The sequence below is a fragment of the Rhinatrema bivittatum genome, chromosome 11 (assembly GCF_901001135.1).
Source record: "Rhinatrema bivittatum chromosome 11, aRhiBiv1.1, whole genome shotgun sequence".
NCBI classification, from domain to species: domain Eukaryota; kingdom Metazoa; phylum Chordata; class Amphibia; order Gymnophiona; family Rhinatrematidae; genus Rhinatrema; species Rhinatrema bivittatum.
In genome coordinates, this window is record NC_042625.1 from 24,040,995 (window position 1) to 24,057,119 (window position 16,125).

Sequence of the window (16,125 nt, forward strand, 5' to 3'; positions counted from 1 at the left end):
CCTCGGAGGATATTTATGTGATGGGGATATGGAACATGTGACTGCTGTGTGGCTCCCTCAGAGGATATTTATGTGATGGGGATATTGAACGTGTGACTGCTGTGTGGCTCCCTCAGAGGATATTTATGTGATGGGGATATGGAACGTGTGACTGCTGTGTGGCTCCCTCAGAGGATATTTATGTGATAGGGGATATGGAACGTGTGACTGCTGTGTGGCTCCCTCAGAGTATATTTATGTGATGGGGATATGGAACATGTGACTGCTGTGTGGCTCCCTCAGAGGATATTTATGTGATAGGGGATATGGAACGTGTGACTGCTGTGTGGCTCCCTCAGAGGATATATATGTGATGGGGATATGGAACATGTGACTGCTGTGTGGCTCCCTCAGAGGATATTTATGTGATAGGGGATATGGAACGTGTGACTGCTGTGTGGCTCCCTCAGAGGATATTTATGTGATAGGGGATATGGAACGTGTGACTGCTGTGTGGCTCCCTCCGAGGATATTTATGTGATAGGGATATGGAATGTGGGACTGCTGTGTGGCTCCCTTGAAGGATATTTATGTGATGGGGATAAGGAACGTGGGACTGCTGCGTGGCTCCCTTGAAGGATATTTATGTGATAGGGATATGGAATGTGGGACTGCTGTGTGGCTCCCTTGAAGGATATTTATGTGATGGGGATATGGAACGTGGGACTGCTGCGTGGCTCCCTCAGAGGATATTTTTCAAACCTTTCTACCCAGGGGGGCCCAAGGAGGGATAAACAGGCCACATAGAAAAGAGCCACTGATAACAGCTTCCGCATTCTTGTTAAAAGTGCCCGACCCAGTCACAGTGCAGGTACTTTTACCAGGGGCAGAAAAGGGACAGGGTTTGAGAGGTGGAATGAAAAATGGGTGCAGGGGGAAGGACGTCATTTTGAAATCCCTGCAGGCTCTGCACCCGCCTCAAAGTGGTTGCAATGTATCCATCCTTCAGGCCAATCAGAGGCAGGGGGAACATAAGAACATAAGAAATTGCCATACTGGGTCAGACCAAGGGTCCATCAAGCCCAGCATCCTGTTTCCAACAGTGGCCAATCCAGGCCATAAGAACATGGCAATTATCCAAACACTAAGAAGATCCCATGCTACTGATGCAATTAATAGCAGTGGCTATTTTCTAAGTAAACTTGATTAATAGGCATTAATGGACTTCTCCTCCAAGAACTTATCCAAACCTTTTTTAAACCCAGCTATACTGGGAAGAGGGGAGCATGGACCTGGGCCTCCGTGTCAAAAGGTGGCCTCTCACTTAATTGTTTTGCTTGTTTTCTGGTGCCTTTTGTTTTCGCGAGTCATTTTTTAAATTTTCGTTATGGCTACGGGGCCTGAAAAGCTGCAGGTGACGAGGGGGCTTCTCTGAACCTGTCCGAGAGGGCCTGGCCCTGGTTTCCCCCACTGGCTTGAGTTTTCAAAGGGAATTTCCACAGGGATTTTCCCTTTCAAAATGAAGCCTGCAGGCCCCGTGGGCTGTTTTAAAAATTGTCTCCGTCACTGACCGGTTTTCAGGCAACATTCAGTGTCCTTCCGTACTGCTGCTTGGGGCTCCCAGTTCATTCAGGACACTAGCTGGGGATTTTTTCCCCCTATTTTCTACCTCCATCCTCAGCTGGAGGGGCCCTACGCCGGAGCTGCTTTCAGACCACTACCTTCGTGAACCATCGGGTGATACCATTGCGTGACGACTGACACCTTTTCCTCTCCCCTTCCCAGAGGCCATGAATGCAGCATCCCCAGCCCTGACCGGCCCAGGGTTGATCTCCTTTCTAAGGTTACCTTTATAGCAAGTAAAGCTGCAGTCTCCCTTATGAACATGTTACAGTGAGCGTGAAAGAGCTTGGCCCCGAGGGCTCAGGGGCAGCGAGGCACCCTGTCACGGGAGATGTCAGGGTTTGACGTCTAAGCCGGGGTTCGTGATGCCGCAGAGGCAGCAGGCACTGCCCTGGGAGGGAACACCAGCCATCGCGCACAAGGGACACCTAGTGGTCAGACCCACAGGGCGGAAGTTAGTCTGAAGTGGTTTGCAGTGTCTCGTCTCGATTTCTGGAGGGTACCATGTAGGCTGGGAGGAAATACAAGGTGTATTTCTACATGTTAACCCCTGCAGTTACGATGGCTCGACTAGCTTTGCCTAGCCCAGTGATGGTGTTGGATTTGGATTTTAAAGTAAACTACTCAGCATTTTCACATCTGAGCTCAAAATGACTTGCAGTTCAGGTACTGTAGGAATGCTTGAAATAAATCTGTATGGGAAAATGTCATCCGATACAGGGAATGCTATCTGACGAAAAGTAGTTCTTTCTGATAATAGGACTAATCTAATGGGCATGCACCTTGAATGTGTTTCTGGTGCTCCTTGATAAGTTTCCTGAGACATGTGAAATTAACTTCCAAGGTGGCGGTTCCGGGCTGTTTTGGCGTGACTGGCGCTCCGAGTTTTCCCTAGTGATGTCATAGACCACATTCGATTGGCTAGAAATGAGGAGCACATCCCAGAGCAATGATAGCTGCGTAGGCAGAGGAAAGAAAATGTCTCCGTGGCCATCACAGATTTTAAGCCGTGGTTCTTAGAGGTTCATTTCACAGTTGCTTAAATGAAGATGTTTTATACTTTTGTATGATGTTTATATCTATCTATCTATATTTTATTATTATTAGCCTTCCTTCCAAAGGGAAAAAGGCATAGGAGATTGCCATGTTGGTCTGTGTGTATCTGTTTGTGTGTCCCTCTCCCTCACCTTCCAATAACCTTTCTGTTTGGTGCCCTGTCAACACAAGCTTTGGAGGTTAATGTCAGGGGTGAGGTAAGGATTCTGACCGGGATTTGTTTTTTTCTGTTCACGGCATACGTGTGGCCCATAGATGAGTGTGTGCATGTGTCGCAGAAAGGAGGCCTGACTAATTCTGGGTGGCACTTCTTGTTGTAGTGTGCATGTGTGTGTGTGTGTATATCTCATAAATCAGTAGCACATACACTGTAACAGATGCAGCCATGAAATCACATCCTGTTGCTGGTTTTCAGCATCATAAAGACGGGGAAGGTTTTGCTAAATTAGCTTTACATGAATCCATAATTCCTTAACGAAACATTTCCTGCACTTGTAGTGAACTGGAACTGATTTATTGCAGAGAACGCAAAAAGGTCAGTTTACTCAATTTTTGCACCTTCATTTTTCCAAATTGTGCGGAAATTAAAAAGCCATATATATCTTACGAGGCTTATTTATGGACACGTAAGTGTAAGTAAGTCATAGCTGGCTCCCTTCCCTTCCGTTGATATATGTAAGTTGGCAGTGGCAGCGTCTCCAGATAAAAACCTGGCAGGAGAATGTTCGCTCTTTTAAACAAGTCCTGATGAACTTGGGCCATCGGTCCCTTTGAAAAACTTTGCAAGAAGAGCATCGATTGGTTCAGCCTCTGATGAGCTTAAAAGCTTTCTTGCTTTTGCCATGAATACAGTGGTACGCGGTTCCTTAACTCGTTCGTATGCGCATGCCGTCAATATCCCGCCTGCCTTGGCTTTGTTGAGCCAAGGTCCAGGGGTGCTATGTATGATGTACGTTTAAAAGAAAAAATCAAAACAAATAATCCTGCCTCTCTTTTTCTTTTCCAGAAGGAACTGAATTCTGTGGCTTCAGAGCTTGCTGCTCGGCAGGAGGAAAGTGAACATTCATATAAACATTTAATTGAGCTCAGCCGGGAATTTAAGAAAAGTGCGCCAGAGGTATGGTATATTTGCTGTTACGGCATTAACCCAGTAGGACTGCATAGTTCTCCTATATAGATTTTGACAATTGTGGAAGTGACTAATTGCATAAAAGCCTAATTAGCCAAAAGGAAAAAAAATAGGAGCTTGCACTCTTAACCCGGAGAATCTGGTACAGGTCTTTGTGCCAAGGATATATATGGGCGCATTTTACCGCAGATTCTGTTTTCCCTGGCACGCTGCTTTTCCCCTCTCAGCTGAAGGGCTATCAGCTTGGGACAGCACTGTCGCAGTTTGTCAGCTTTTCATGTTGACTTAGTGAAGAATGCAGAGTCAGTGGTTTGTGTTAGTATCAAGTCACTAAAAATACCGGAGGCAGTCCTGTCATTTGTGACAGGGTTGTCACCAGGCACGGGAAGAAAGAGATTGTGTCATCGTTTTACTGTTATCCTTCAGTCAGCAGCTGAAAATATAACTTATATGTAATGTCCCTGACTTTCCCTCCTTACAGGTTTTTTAATGAGATCCTTGAGTATCACTTGGCCACTTGATAGACCCTGTAAGACGGGTTTTGGATGTGACAGTGGAGTGTCCTTGAAAGTGGGACCTGCACTGTATCTTATGCCAGGACGCAGTTTCCAAGGTGTCTGCCCGTGATATGCTTCCTTGTACCGCTCAATGCCCAGAATGCTCCTGGAGGAGCCCAGTATCTGCTCCATTCCTGCAACTTCGCTAGGGTGGTACCTTCTGCCCGTTTTGCCAGATGCAGTGGCGAAGAACTTCCGTGAACCCAAAAATGGCGCCCACTCCTCTTTGGGTCATATAATAACTGTGTTACGATACTTCAGGGTATAGGTGCCTTAGTTATATGCTCCCCGTCTTGGGTGGGTAGGGGCACCAAAGAGCTGACGGCGTGCTCAGCTCCTACGTTTTCAGAACGGTTCATTTAAATAGCACTGCTCGGACCTGTGATTTCAGTGGAACTGGGTTTATGATTTTATGCAATGACATCCTATGGGTGTGGGGGAAGAAAGGAGACAGAGGCTGAGTGCTAGATTAAGTATGGCAGAGAACCAGAGCAGAAGACTACAAACTTGACCTGGATAAGGCCAAGCTTTTATGGCTTGCAGGTGGGATATATCTTTAATTGTGTGAACTGAAATGATCGGGTAGAGTGGATGGGCCAACTGGTTGTCATCCGTCATCATCTACTGTGCTATTAAGTTGCCTTGTTTTTCCTCTTTTTCTTATTGTCCGCCACTTGAATTGGTTCTTGTACCATTTCACAGACAGAGATAAACGATGCAGGATAAAAAAAAAAATAAAAAACCTTCCCGGCTTGCTGCAGTGGGTTCTAGCAGGGGCTCTTCCTGGGGTTTGCTCTCTCTCTCTTAGCACCTTTACTGTGAGATCGAATTTGGCCTCACTCACTGCATGTGTTTGCAGGAAGGAATTTGGTTACCTCGTGAATGTAAATCATAATTTGTGGCCCAACTGTTTATCTTAACATTTACAGAGAGGTAGAACGCTGCAAGGATGTGGAAGAAATGTCCATATTTCTCCTAAATTGAGATTTACAACCTGTGCTTTATCTCTTCTGAGCTGTCATCTTCCTTGGTTGGAAATCAGGAGATAACAGCAATATTCCTTGTTTTCCTAGATAGATAGATAGATCTAAATATATCTAAAAGGGATCTATGTTGCATGAAGCAAGCATTGGGCAGTTGTGCAATATCAGACCGTAATTCCTTGCTGGGTGTCTAGAAGCAGCTGTATTAGCATGGAAGTCAATTTATACTTAACACCAGAGCACGTAGCTTACCATTTTGGTGTCTTTCGTAGACGGTGCCATTGTCAGAGCGCTTTACACGGCTAATAAAGACTGATTGGTAAAGGAATGGTCTTCATTTTGTTACAACTAATAACACAGCAGTTTAATGACCAAAAAAAAAGTAGTCCTAGCTCACCCCCCCCCCCCCCCCACGAAGGCAAATGCAAATTCAGGTGAGGAGAAAAATGCTCATCTCAGTTGGGTGAAGAAAAGCAAAAGTGACAAAAATTAATATAATTTTTTTTTCTCTCCCTGGAGATGGCAATGCGTGGTGTTGCAACATGTTCTCCACGTCCCCTTATAAAAGAAGGTGTTTTTTCCAGTAGACTAAATTATTTTTGGGTGCATTGGTTCGGTTTGTGCAAAGCACCTGTTCTCGATGATCGCAGCATCTCTGGCCCATCTGCACCTAATATTTGCGGTGGTACAGCTGCTGCTGCAGTTTGCCTGGAAGTCAGTATGGTGGCGGTTCACGAAAAGATGGTGAGGAATCCTGGGTTTGGTTCACAGTTGGCCCAGTTTTGAAACCACCTCAACCTCAAAATGTGCGTAACGTCTTTCCAACTGGTTTACAGAGGAAGCTGGCGACTCACGGTTTTTTGCTTGCAAAGGACCTTGGTTTGAGCCCAGCTGGAGCCTGGATGCAGGGGAACGTCGTCTTCAGGCCTGCGGTCTCACACTGGCCTACCGGCACACTGGCCTACTGGAGCCACACAGAAATGCCTCGCTGCATGTGCCACCTCGTAGGCCCAAATAAAACCATTAATGGCAGAGTTAGGTCGAGACCCCGATCCGCATCAGCGGTTGGTGGTGCGCTGTATCCCAGGTGAGTGCCTGACTGAAAACTGCACGCGCAGTGAGTGGTGTTCAACTTTCAGCTGCTTCCTGATATGGAGCATCATCCTCGCAAGCAGGTGGGGAAATGTGGGCAGAGGTCAAAGAATCAAGGATTAGCCATGAAGAAGTAGGAGCACGTGGCAACATGTGGTCTGTGGATTGGTACAGTACTGGGCCGTCTCCACCAATGCATTGTACAATCCATGAAACAGGTAGACAGGTTGACAGTGGAAGCAAGAAGGATGCTTGGATGCATAGGGAGTGAAAGAGCCGGCAAGAGAAAGGAGGTGATGTTGCTTCTGTATAAAAGTGTCCTTTATGCATCTGACACGGAAGTGGACGGTGGTCCTTGAAAGCTCGGCCTTCGATAAATTGGTTGGTCTATAACATGCCAGCTGCTTCTGTAACTTTTATCACCCCAGAATAACAGGGCTACCCTTCTAAAGAGTTTTGCCTCTGTATAAAAGTCTCTAGTGAGACCTCACTTGGAATACTGTGCACAAGTCTGGAGCCCGTACCTTCAAAAGTGGCTACTAAAATGGTCAGTGGTCTTTGTCATAAAGCACATAGGGACCGACTCAAAGATCTAAACACAAATCCTGGTGAGAAAGGGGGAGATATAATGTATGTAAGTACACACGAGGGGGGTCTCCTTCAATGGAAAGGAAGCTGTGGAACAAGGGATCGTGGGATGGCAATGAAAGGATATAGACTGGGGAGTAATCTAAGGAAATATTTCTTTACAGAAAGAGCAGTGGATGCATGGCACAGCCTCCCTGTGGAGATGACGGCTGTATTAGAAATCAGAAAAACATGGGACAGGCAGAGAGAGGAAGTGGCGATGCAGCTAAGCGGGGGATGTAGATGGGCCGTACGGTCTTCATCTGCCGTCAGGTTTTACGTTTCTCTGTTTCATGTACTTGCATCTGTGTTTATGTGACGTTTGAGTTGCACAGCAGTAGCTTGAGAAGAAGTTGTTTGAGGAGGGCAGATTGGTACAAAGTATGATCTGATACTCATTCAGTTTGCTTGGCGAGCTGTTTAATTTTTTTTTGTTTTGTTTGTTCTTTAGGAAATCAGGGAGGTGGTGGCCCCAGTTCTGAAGAGTTTCCAGGCAGAGGTAAGATCCTGGACTTTCATTTATAAAATGCACAGCGGCTCAGCAAATGTTGGATTGGAAACGGACAGCAGTAAAATAACACTAAACTGTGCCGTGAAGACAAGTGGGTTTTTTTTTTTTTTTTAAATCTATCGAACGGTGCGTTTCCCCGACTTTACAGCCGTATTAATGAAAAATAGGCTCGTTTTTATCCCCTAGATTCATCATTCTGCTGTATTTATAGCAGAATGATGGCCCGCGAACAAAAAAAAGGGGCGAGGGGGGGGCGATAGTGTGCAGCCGGTCGCATCGCGGCGGTGTGGTTTCGCCACATACCATCGCCCCCATAGCGCCACGGGAAAAGGTGTAGTTATTTCCCCGCGGTGCTGCCGGCGAGAACGTGAAAAACATCGCCCGCGGCACTGCCAGGACGTAACTCCGCCCAAATCCTGCCCTCACTCCTCCCCTTCCCCTATTTTTAATAATACCACATGCGATACCGGCACATCGCACAGTGAAGAATGATTCTGTAAGTCTGATAGACGTTTTAACTAGGCATCGGCTGGTTCCGACCCAGCACGACACCTCTTACGTCTCTGACATAAAACCTCCTTCAGCAAGCGAAAACATCTCGGCCGCACTGTCGTCTTCTCCAGTGCGCGTACCCCGTGCGACAGATACCGCACTGGAGCAAACGTTGGGTTATGACCCTTTCTGAGCATGCGCTCACCGTGTTCAAATATTTGGTGGAATGTTCAAGTGACCAGGACGAGGGTGGGGAAGACGGGGAAAGGTTTAATGCAGCATACGCTGTTTTATACCGGGGTTGAGAAATAATATTTTTATAGAACTCCCCCCGGGAGTGGAATGACAGAGGGCCGGCAGGGAAGGGAAAAGCACTTCAGTGCATTTTAAAATGCTCGGGCATGAGGTATTTGGAAGTACGTGTTGGGTGGCAGGGGGTGGGGGAGGCCGGTGCTTCCCTTCTGATTATATTGCTTTGATGGCAATCACTAGGGAGAAATAAGCACCAAAAGCAGGCGGCAGTAACTAACACGCTGGAATCTGTCATCAGCTGAACATTACATTACCTTAAATCTGTCTCTCCCGAGCAGGAGAAAATACTGACGTCAAGAATAACTGGAGTCGTGCAAATGCGACTTATTTCCATATTTTTCATCACTTTATTTTATTTTTTTTGGTTTGCTTTATTTATATGGCAATCTTCTATTGATTTATTACGTTGCCTGTGCATACACAAATGGAAGAGAGTGATAACCATAAAGAATACAATTTTGAGGTTTTGTTTCCTCCTTAAATATAGTTTTTCCAATATCCTTCATTAGAATATGCATCAAGAATATAAAAAGCCTTCAGGAGAGTTCACCCTTTTCCTGAGGCCTGCTTTTGTGTTAATTTTTTTACCACTCCATTTCCCCCTGCTCCCCAGATGACCTGTTCAGGCAACACACGAGCTAAATTGCCAAAACTGAACCTTTCAGTGCCACTCTTCTGCCACAAGGGTGCGCCACAGTATCCACAACTGCCTTCCATCCTTCCTCTTGCCCCTAAACCCCGCCCCCTTCCAGGGTTGAACCCATTATTTAATTCCCATTGTCTCTTTTGGATAGGAGAATCAACCCTGCATCACAGCACTTCAGCCAGTCTGTCATTTTTCCAAATTTTTGTGAGCTGTTTTGTGTTTGGTTTGTGGAAAAGCTGAAATGCACCAATGATGTGGTTAGTGCAGTTAGTGTAGCTGTGTTTAAAAAAGGATTGGATAAGTTCTTGGAGGAGAAGTCCATTACCTGCTATTAATTAAGTTGACTTAGAAAATAGCCACTGCTATTACTAGCAACGGTAACATGGAATAGACTTAGTTTTTGGGTACTTGCCAGGTTCTTATGGCCTGGATTGGCCACTGTTGGAAACAGGATGCTGGGCTTGATGGACCCTTGCTCTTATGTTCTTAAGATATGGCAGTAACCTCCAAGGGCTTTTAATGCACCTAAAAGCAAAAGAACCAGAGTAACTGAGTTGGGAAAGAAAATGAAGAAAACATCTTAATAATAATGACAATTTTCCAAATCGGTTTTTTGGATAAATAGCAATTTCTGCATGTTACTTGCTTGTGTGGAAATTGTCATCCTTTAACATGAGGAGCCATTCCTGGGGTAGTGATTTGGGCGGAATATACAAATAACACATGTAGATTGTATTTTCAAATCCATGTGCACTATTTTCTATTGAACATTTACCCGCTCAAAAAGCAGGTACATAAGTCTGTGGGCAGTCTGTGGGCAGTTGAAAGCCCGCAAGTTAGGTCCTCTCACAGGTACAGACACAAAGCAGCTCAAACCACCTAAAAAAACCAAACCCATAAACCTAAAATGCTTTGGTGGTGCAGCTATTTATTTGTGCTGGTGGCTCTTTGAATTTGTCTGGCTCTCAGGACCCTATCGTTTTGCTATCTCTGTTGCTGTTCTTTGCCTTCCTGTGCTGATGCACCGTTTGCACTCCCGGCAGTGCTGGCCCTGACTGGCAACATGAGCAGATGTGGGGAAGAATAAAACTTAAGCCACTGAGAGACTCACACAAGCCTTGCAAGCTTTAATAGGGCCCATAGTTCACCCCGTGCTCTGCGGACTCATTGATAACTTTCCTTTTGCAAATTGGAAAAACCAAAACTGAAACAGAGTTAGTGCTGAAAAAATGCATTAAATCCTGGGCTCTACTCTAGCCCTTAATTGTAAGTTATTAGTCTATTTTAGCAGAGGAGGGCCTGTGTAAGGTAAGGCCACCCTGGCATATTAGTTCTTAATTAGAATTTTGGCACAGTGCTAATCCTAACAGCCATAGTTTGCTGCCGCAGCTAGGCAAGCACATGACTCGCTCTGACAGAGTATGAAAGCCTCCCGGAGGCCGTCCATTCAACAGCAGTGCTGGGAATGTAGCTGCTTTTCTTATCTTTCATTCAGACATAAGAATTATTCCAAAATAATAACCTGGTTTATGTTCGTGTTTGAATAGAGCGAGCGGGTAATGCCTGTTTTCATCTCTCAGCGCGCTGAAAGAATATTTGTTATCCCCAGGCCATTAGAGCTGGTTGCCATTGTGTTCCCGGTCAGCTCACGTACCGGACAGTGCACCTCTCTGCTCCAGGAGAATGGGAAAGGGTCCGTAAATGGACTCTAATGGAAGCAGCTTAAAATGCAGAAAGTTGTTTTTTTTTTTTTTTAAATATCCTTGCAAACACAGAAAGGAGCAAGACGAAAGCCCTGCTAATTATAAAAGTTGCTTTACAAAAGATAATTCAAAGCAATAATTTAGCAAACATAATCAAGTTGCGCAGATGGAGATTTTGATGAATAGTTTGCAACATGCAATTAACAGCTCTTGTAGTTACATATCATTAACCCCCAGAGCACAAAAATTATTTTCTCATTATTAGCTGAAAAGGTAAAATTAAGCTGACTAGACAGTAAAGGAACAAACTGCAATTAATTACCTTCATTTATTATAGTCATTATTTAAACTTATTTTTACTTCGATACAGAGATGAAAACATCTAAATTAGAGGTTTTGTTATGCTAATGGAAAGACAAAACTTTTTTGAAATCTTTTTATCTGTGTTGTCCATTGAATCTGAAAAGCATGAAGGGATGGCGTCAGTCCTTTTCTTTTTTCAGTGGAAATAAATGAATGATGCATTTTTTTTTTTTTTTTTACCAAAACAAAATGTATGTATGTATTAAACATATAGGGCCAGATTTTCGTTTCTACGCCTGATTTTATAACATGCACGCACAGCCGCCCCGCCCCTGGACTGCCCCGCCCACTCCCCGCCCCCTTTTTCAAGCCCCGGGGCATACGCGCGTCCCGGGGCTTGCGCGCGTCGCCGGGCCTATGCAAAATAGGCTCGGCGCGCACAGGAGGGGTTTAAAAGGGTTGCGTGCGTACATTGCTGAATATCCGGCTATGTTCAGCGGCCGCCACTTAACAGGAGAAGTCACTTATCTGGCTAAGTAGAGGCTGCTGTGATTTCTTTGTTGCAAGAAAAGATCAGGGCTGCCAGGCTTAGAAGATTAGAAAAATGCAAACTTTTGGAAAAGGCGTAGTGCAGATTATCAGAAGTACAGGCTGGAAACAGAGGGCATGCCAGAGTTACCAGTAATTGGAGCGTAGCTAATTTCGGTGCTATAGAGAGGTAGAATGTGGTTTTGGTGCCATTTCAGACCAGAGTATTTTGTGAAGGATGCAATGCATGTATCAATCGATTTGGCAAGGGTTGCGACTCTCCTCCTTGCAGCAGCTAGAGATGGATTTCCTCCATGATTAAATACCCATAAAAACTAGTAATTGAAAAATAATGCGCATATGTGTGTGAGTACGTATGTGGTTTAGTTTAGTCACTGTTGTAGCAATGTCAAAAGGCTTAGTGCTGCAGCCCCAAAGTGTGTGAATGAAAGATGCCTTCAGGCAAACTTATTTTAAGTCTATTTCTTACTATAGTCTCAAAATAAGCATACATTTCTACTGGAGAACATGACCTTTTATTAAATTGCTCTTAGAAAGTGACATTCAAGAGAAATTCTCACAATATAATAAAGCTGTCCAGTAACGGCTTCAGCTCTTCTGAACTCTTGCAGTAATTTTGCAAATCTCATTTGCCTTTTGACTATTAAATGACTCACCCCAATTTTTCGAATGCCATTCACCCAGGCAAATAGCAGTTTTAGCCAGGCAGAAGGCCCGAATGAAAATTTCCTATCCTGCCCCCAGCGCACAGGGGGTTACGCAGCGCGGAGAGGCATTCCCAGGGTGGAGCACGTTTTTGGGCGGGATTAGGATCCAGCGCATTTATATTGCATTTCCAAGTGCCACGAACGCTATTCCCCAGCCAGAGTCAGCCCACCGTAACAAAAGCAGATGCGAAGCCCGGGTTCCAGTCGTATCTGTGGGTGCTTTCCAAAGGGCATGTGAAGTCCCATGTACTTTTTTGTCTTATTTTAAAGTCTTGTGTTCTATGATGGATCCTTCAGTTTGAGTTCATTATCTTTTTTTAAACTTGAATTTCCCGGCACAATCTTGCTGCTGCTTTGTGGGTGGCGGAAGATAACAGTGGAGCCATTTTTCTCCCCGGGAGAGAAGTTTTAGCATACCAATAATTAAAAAGTAAATAATACAGAGCTTGTGTTCTAGAAAGCAAATATGTTATTTGCCATTATTTAGCTGCAGTTCAAACGAGGTGAAACTCAAACAGGCAGTCCATTTATCTGTTCCCTGCTGCCTTTCCATTACTCAGAGGAAAGAAGGGTGATGAGGGGAGCGCCTAAGGGGATCGGACCTGGTCTGGCTGTATCATTGTAAGTGGCTAGATTCAGTGCAAAGTCGTCCATTTGAATTGCAGAAATCCAAGGGAGCAGTACGCAGTGAGTGGGCATGAGACACTGATGACCATCGATTAGGCCAGTGGGATCGTGTTTGAGGTCAGATTAGCAGAGCAAAGTGGTAAGTCAGTTCCTAGAGCCATAGGTACTTCAGAAAAGAGGTATGTCCAGCTCTGGAGGCTGTTCCTCCAAAAAGATATAGACAAGCTGGGGGAAGTCCAGATGCTACACCAAAAGTTATATGAGATAAGACTTAAGAACGTACGTATACCCTGAAGAAGAGGCAAGACAAACATTCAATTAGCTGAAAGATAGAAATAATGGACAATAAGCAAACCTTTTTTATTTTCAGAGGAAATTAAGCATTAGAAGAGGTCACAATATGAAGCAGATTTGGGAACAACATCAGAAAATATTTCTTTATTGAAATGGTAGTGGATGCGTGGAATAGCCTCCTAGTCAAGGTGGTGGAGACAAAAACATAATGGAGTTTAGGAAAGAATGGGATAAGATTAGAGGACCCTTAGTGGCAATGAAGTGAGGAGAAAACCAGAGATCAACTCGGGTCTTTGACATTGCACCAGGAATGAAATTGGGCAGAGGCTCTTATGGTTCTTATCTGCTGCTGTTGCATTCTATAACTGGATAGGAACAGGGTTGAGAGATTGCAGCACTGCAAACCACCTACAGACAATAAAAGGCTAGGGGGCAAGTCCAACCTAGTGATTCTGCAGGTCATGGGGTGACCAGCTGGCACTGGTAAGCTACAGCTCTCTAGAAGGCAACCGGGTCGTTGCCAGCAGGTTGATGGTGGCTGGGTACTGTCCGGTAAAGCCTCAAGAGACCTAGGAGACTGTATGTTCAACCAACAGTCTCACAAGAACATAAGACCATAATATATGCATTACTGGGTCAGACCAAGGGTCAATCAAGCCCAGTATCCTGTTTCCCACAGTGGTCAATCCAGGCCACAAGAACCCAGCAAGTACCCAAACATTAAATAGATCCCAAGCTACTATTCCTTATTGATTAATAGCAGTTTATGGACTTCTCCTCTAGGAACTTATCCAAATATTTTTTAAACCCAGTTACACTAACTGTCGTAATCAAATCCTCTGGCAATGAATTCCAGAGCTTAATTATGCATTGAGTGAAAAATAATTTTCTCTGATTTGATTTAAATGAGCTACTTGCTAACTTCTTGGAATGCCCCCTAGTCCTTTTATTGTCTGGGAGAGCAAATAACTGATTTACATGTACCTGTTCAAGTCCTTTCATGATTTTGTAGATCTCCATCATATCATCCCTTCAGCCATCTCTTCTCCAAACTGAATAGCCCTAACCTCTTTAGCCTTTCCTCATAGGGGAGCTGTTCATGCCCTTTATCATTTTGGTCGCCCTTCTCTGTACTTTCTCCAGTGCAATTATATCTTTTTTGAGACGTGGCGACCAGAATTGTACACAGTATTCAAGGTGCAGTTTCACCATAGAGCGATACAGAGACTTTATGACATCCACAGTTTTATTCACCATTCCCTTCCTAATAATTCCAAACATTCTGTTTGCACACTGAGCTGGCGATTTCAATGTATTATATACAATGATGCCCAAATCTCTTTCCTGGGTGGTAGCTCCTAATATGGAACCTAACATTGTGTAACTATAACATAGGTTATTTTTCCCTATATGCATCATCTTGCACTTGTCCACATTAAATTTCATCTGCCATTTGGATGCCCAATCTTCCAGTCTCGCAAGGTCCTCCTGCAATTTATCACACTCCGCTTGATATTTAACTACTCTGCATAATTTTATGTCATCTGCAAACCTGATCACCTCATTCATCGTACCATTTCCAAATCATTTAGAAATATATTAAAAAGTATTGGTCCAAATACAGGTCCCTGAAGCACTCCATTGTTTACCTTTTTCCAATGCGAAAACAAACCATTTAATCCTACTTTCTTTTCCAGTCTTTTAACCAGTTTGCAATCCACAAAAGGACATCGTCTCCTATTCCATGACTTTTTAGTTTTCTTAAAAGCCTCTCATGAGGGACTTTGTTGAACACCTTCTGAAAATCCAAACACACCACATCTACTGGCTCACATTTGTCCACATGTTTATTGAAGGCCTCTACCAATACTTCGGTATATAAAAGACATATAAATAAATAAAAAATAAATAAATTCACCCCTTAAAAAACATGTAGGAGATTTGTGAGGCAAGACTTTCCTTGGATAAATCCATTCTGGCTGAGTCCCATTAAATCATGTCTGTCTAAATGTTCTGTGATTTTATTCTTTGTAACAGTTTCCATGATTTTTCCCGGCACTGATGTCAGGCTCATCGGTCTATAGTTTCCCGGATCAACCCTGGAGCCCTTTCTAAATATCAGTGTTACACTGGCCACCCTCCAGTCTTCAGGTTCAACGGATGATTTTAATGATAGGTTACAAATTAATTGTAATAGGTCTGAAATTTCATTTTTGAGTTCTTTAAGAACCCTGGGGTGTATACCATCCGGTCCAGATGATTTACTACACTTCAGTTTTTCAAGATGACCTACTACATCTTCTGGGTTCACCGTGATTTGGTTCAGTTCATCTGAATCGTCACTCTTGAAAACTGTCTCTGGAACGGGTATCTCCCCCAACATCCTCTTCAGTAAACACCAAAGCAAAGAATTCATTTACTTTCCACGATGGCCTTAACTTCCTTAAGTGTTCCTTTAACCTCTCTATCATCTAATAGCCCAACTGACTCCCTCGCAGTCTTTCTGCTTCCAATATATTTTAAAAAGTTTTTATTATGCGTTTTTGCCTCTACGACTAACTTCTTTTCAAATCTCTCTTAGCCTGTCTTATTAATGTCTTATGTTTAAGTTGCCAATGCTTATGCTTTATCTTATTTTCTTCTGATGGATCCTTCTTCCAATTTTTAAATGAAGATCTTTTGACTAAAATAGCCTCCTTCACCTAACTTTTTAACCATGCTGGCAATCATTTGGTCTTCCTTCCACTTTTCTTAATGCGTTTCTAAGATGGTATTTTTTAACAATATCCATGCCTGTGGCACACTCTTAACCTTTGTAGCTGCAACTTTCTGGGTTTTTTTTAGTATTTTTCTCATTTTATCAAAGTTTCCCATTTGAAAGTTTAGTTCTAATCGAATACCAGGGTACAAATTATCTCGCAATAATAGAGAGGAG

The 16,125-nt window shown here is 43.9% G+C and overlaps 1 protein-coding gene across 2 annotated transcripts in view; it reads left to right on the forward strand.

The window, feature by feature from the left end:
* CUX2 (cut like homeobox 2) overlaps nucleotides 1-16,125 on the forward strand; it is a 382,795-nt gene that overhangs the window by 202,076 nt on the left and 164,594 nt on the right. Inside the window, exons 2-3 of one of the 2 annotated variants that reach the window (XM_029620055.1) lie at nucleotides 3,665-3,775; nucleotides 7,498-7,549. In XM_029620055.1, the coding sequence (XP_029475915.1) occupies nucleotides 3,665-3,775; nucleotides 7,498-7,549 (163 nt within the window). The remainder of the gene's footprint in view (nucleotides 1-3,664; nucleotides 3,776-7,497; nucleotides 7,550-16,125) is intronic. The other variant, XM_029620054.1, reaches the window with a different exon arrangement.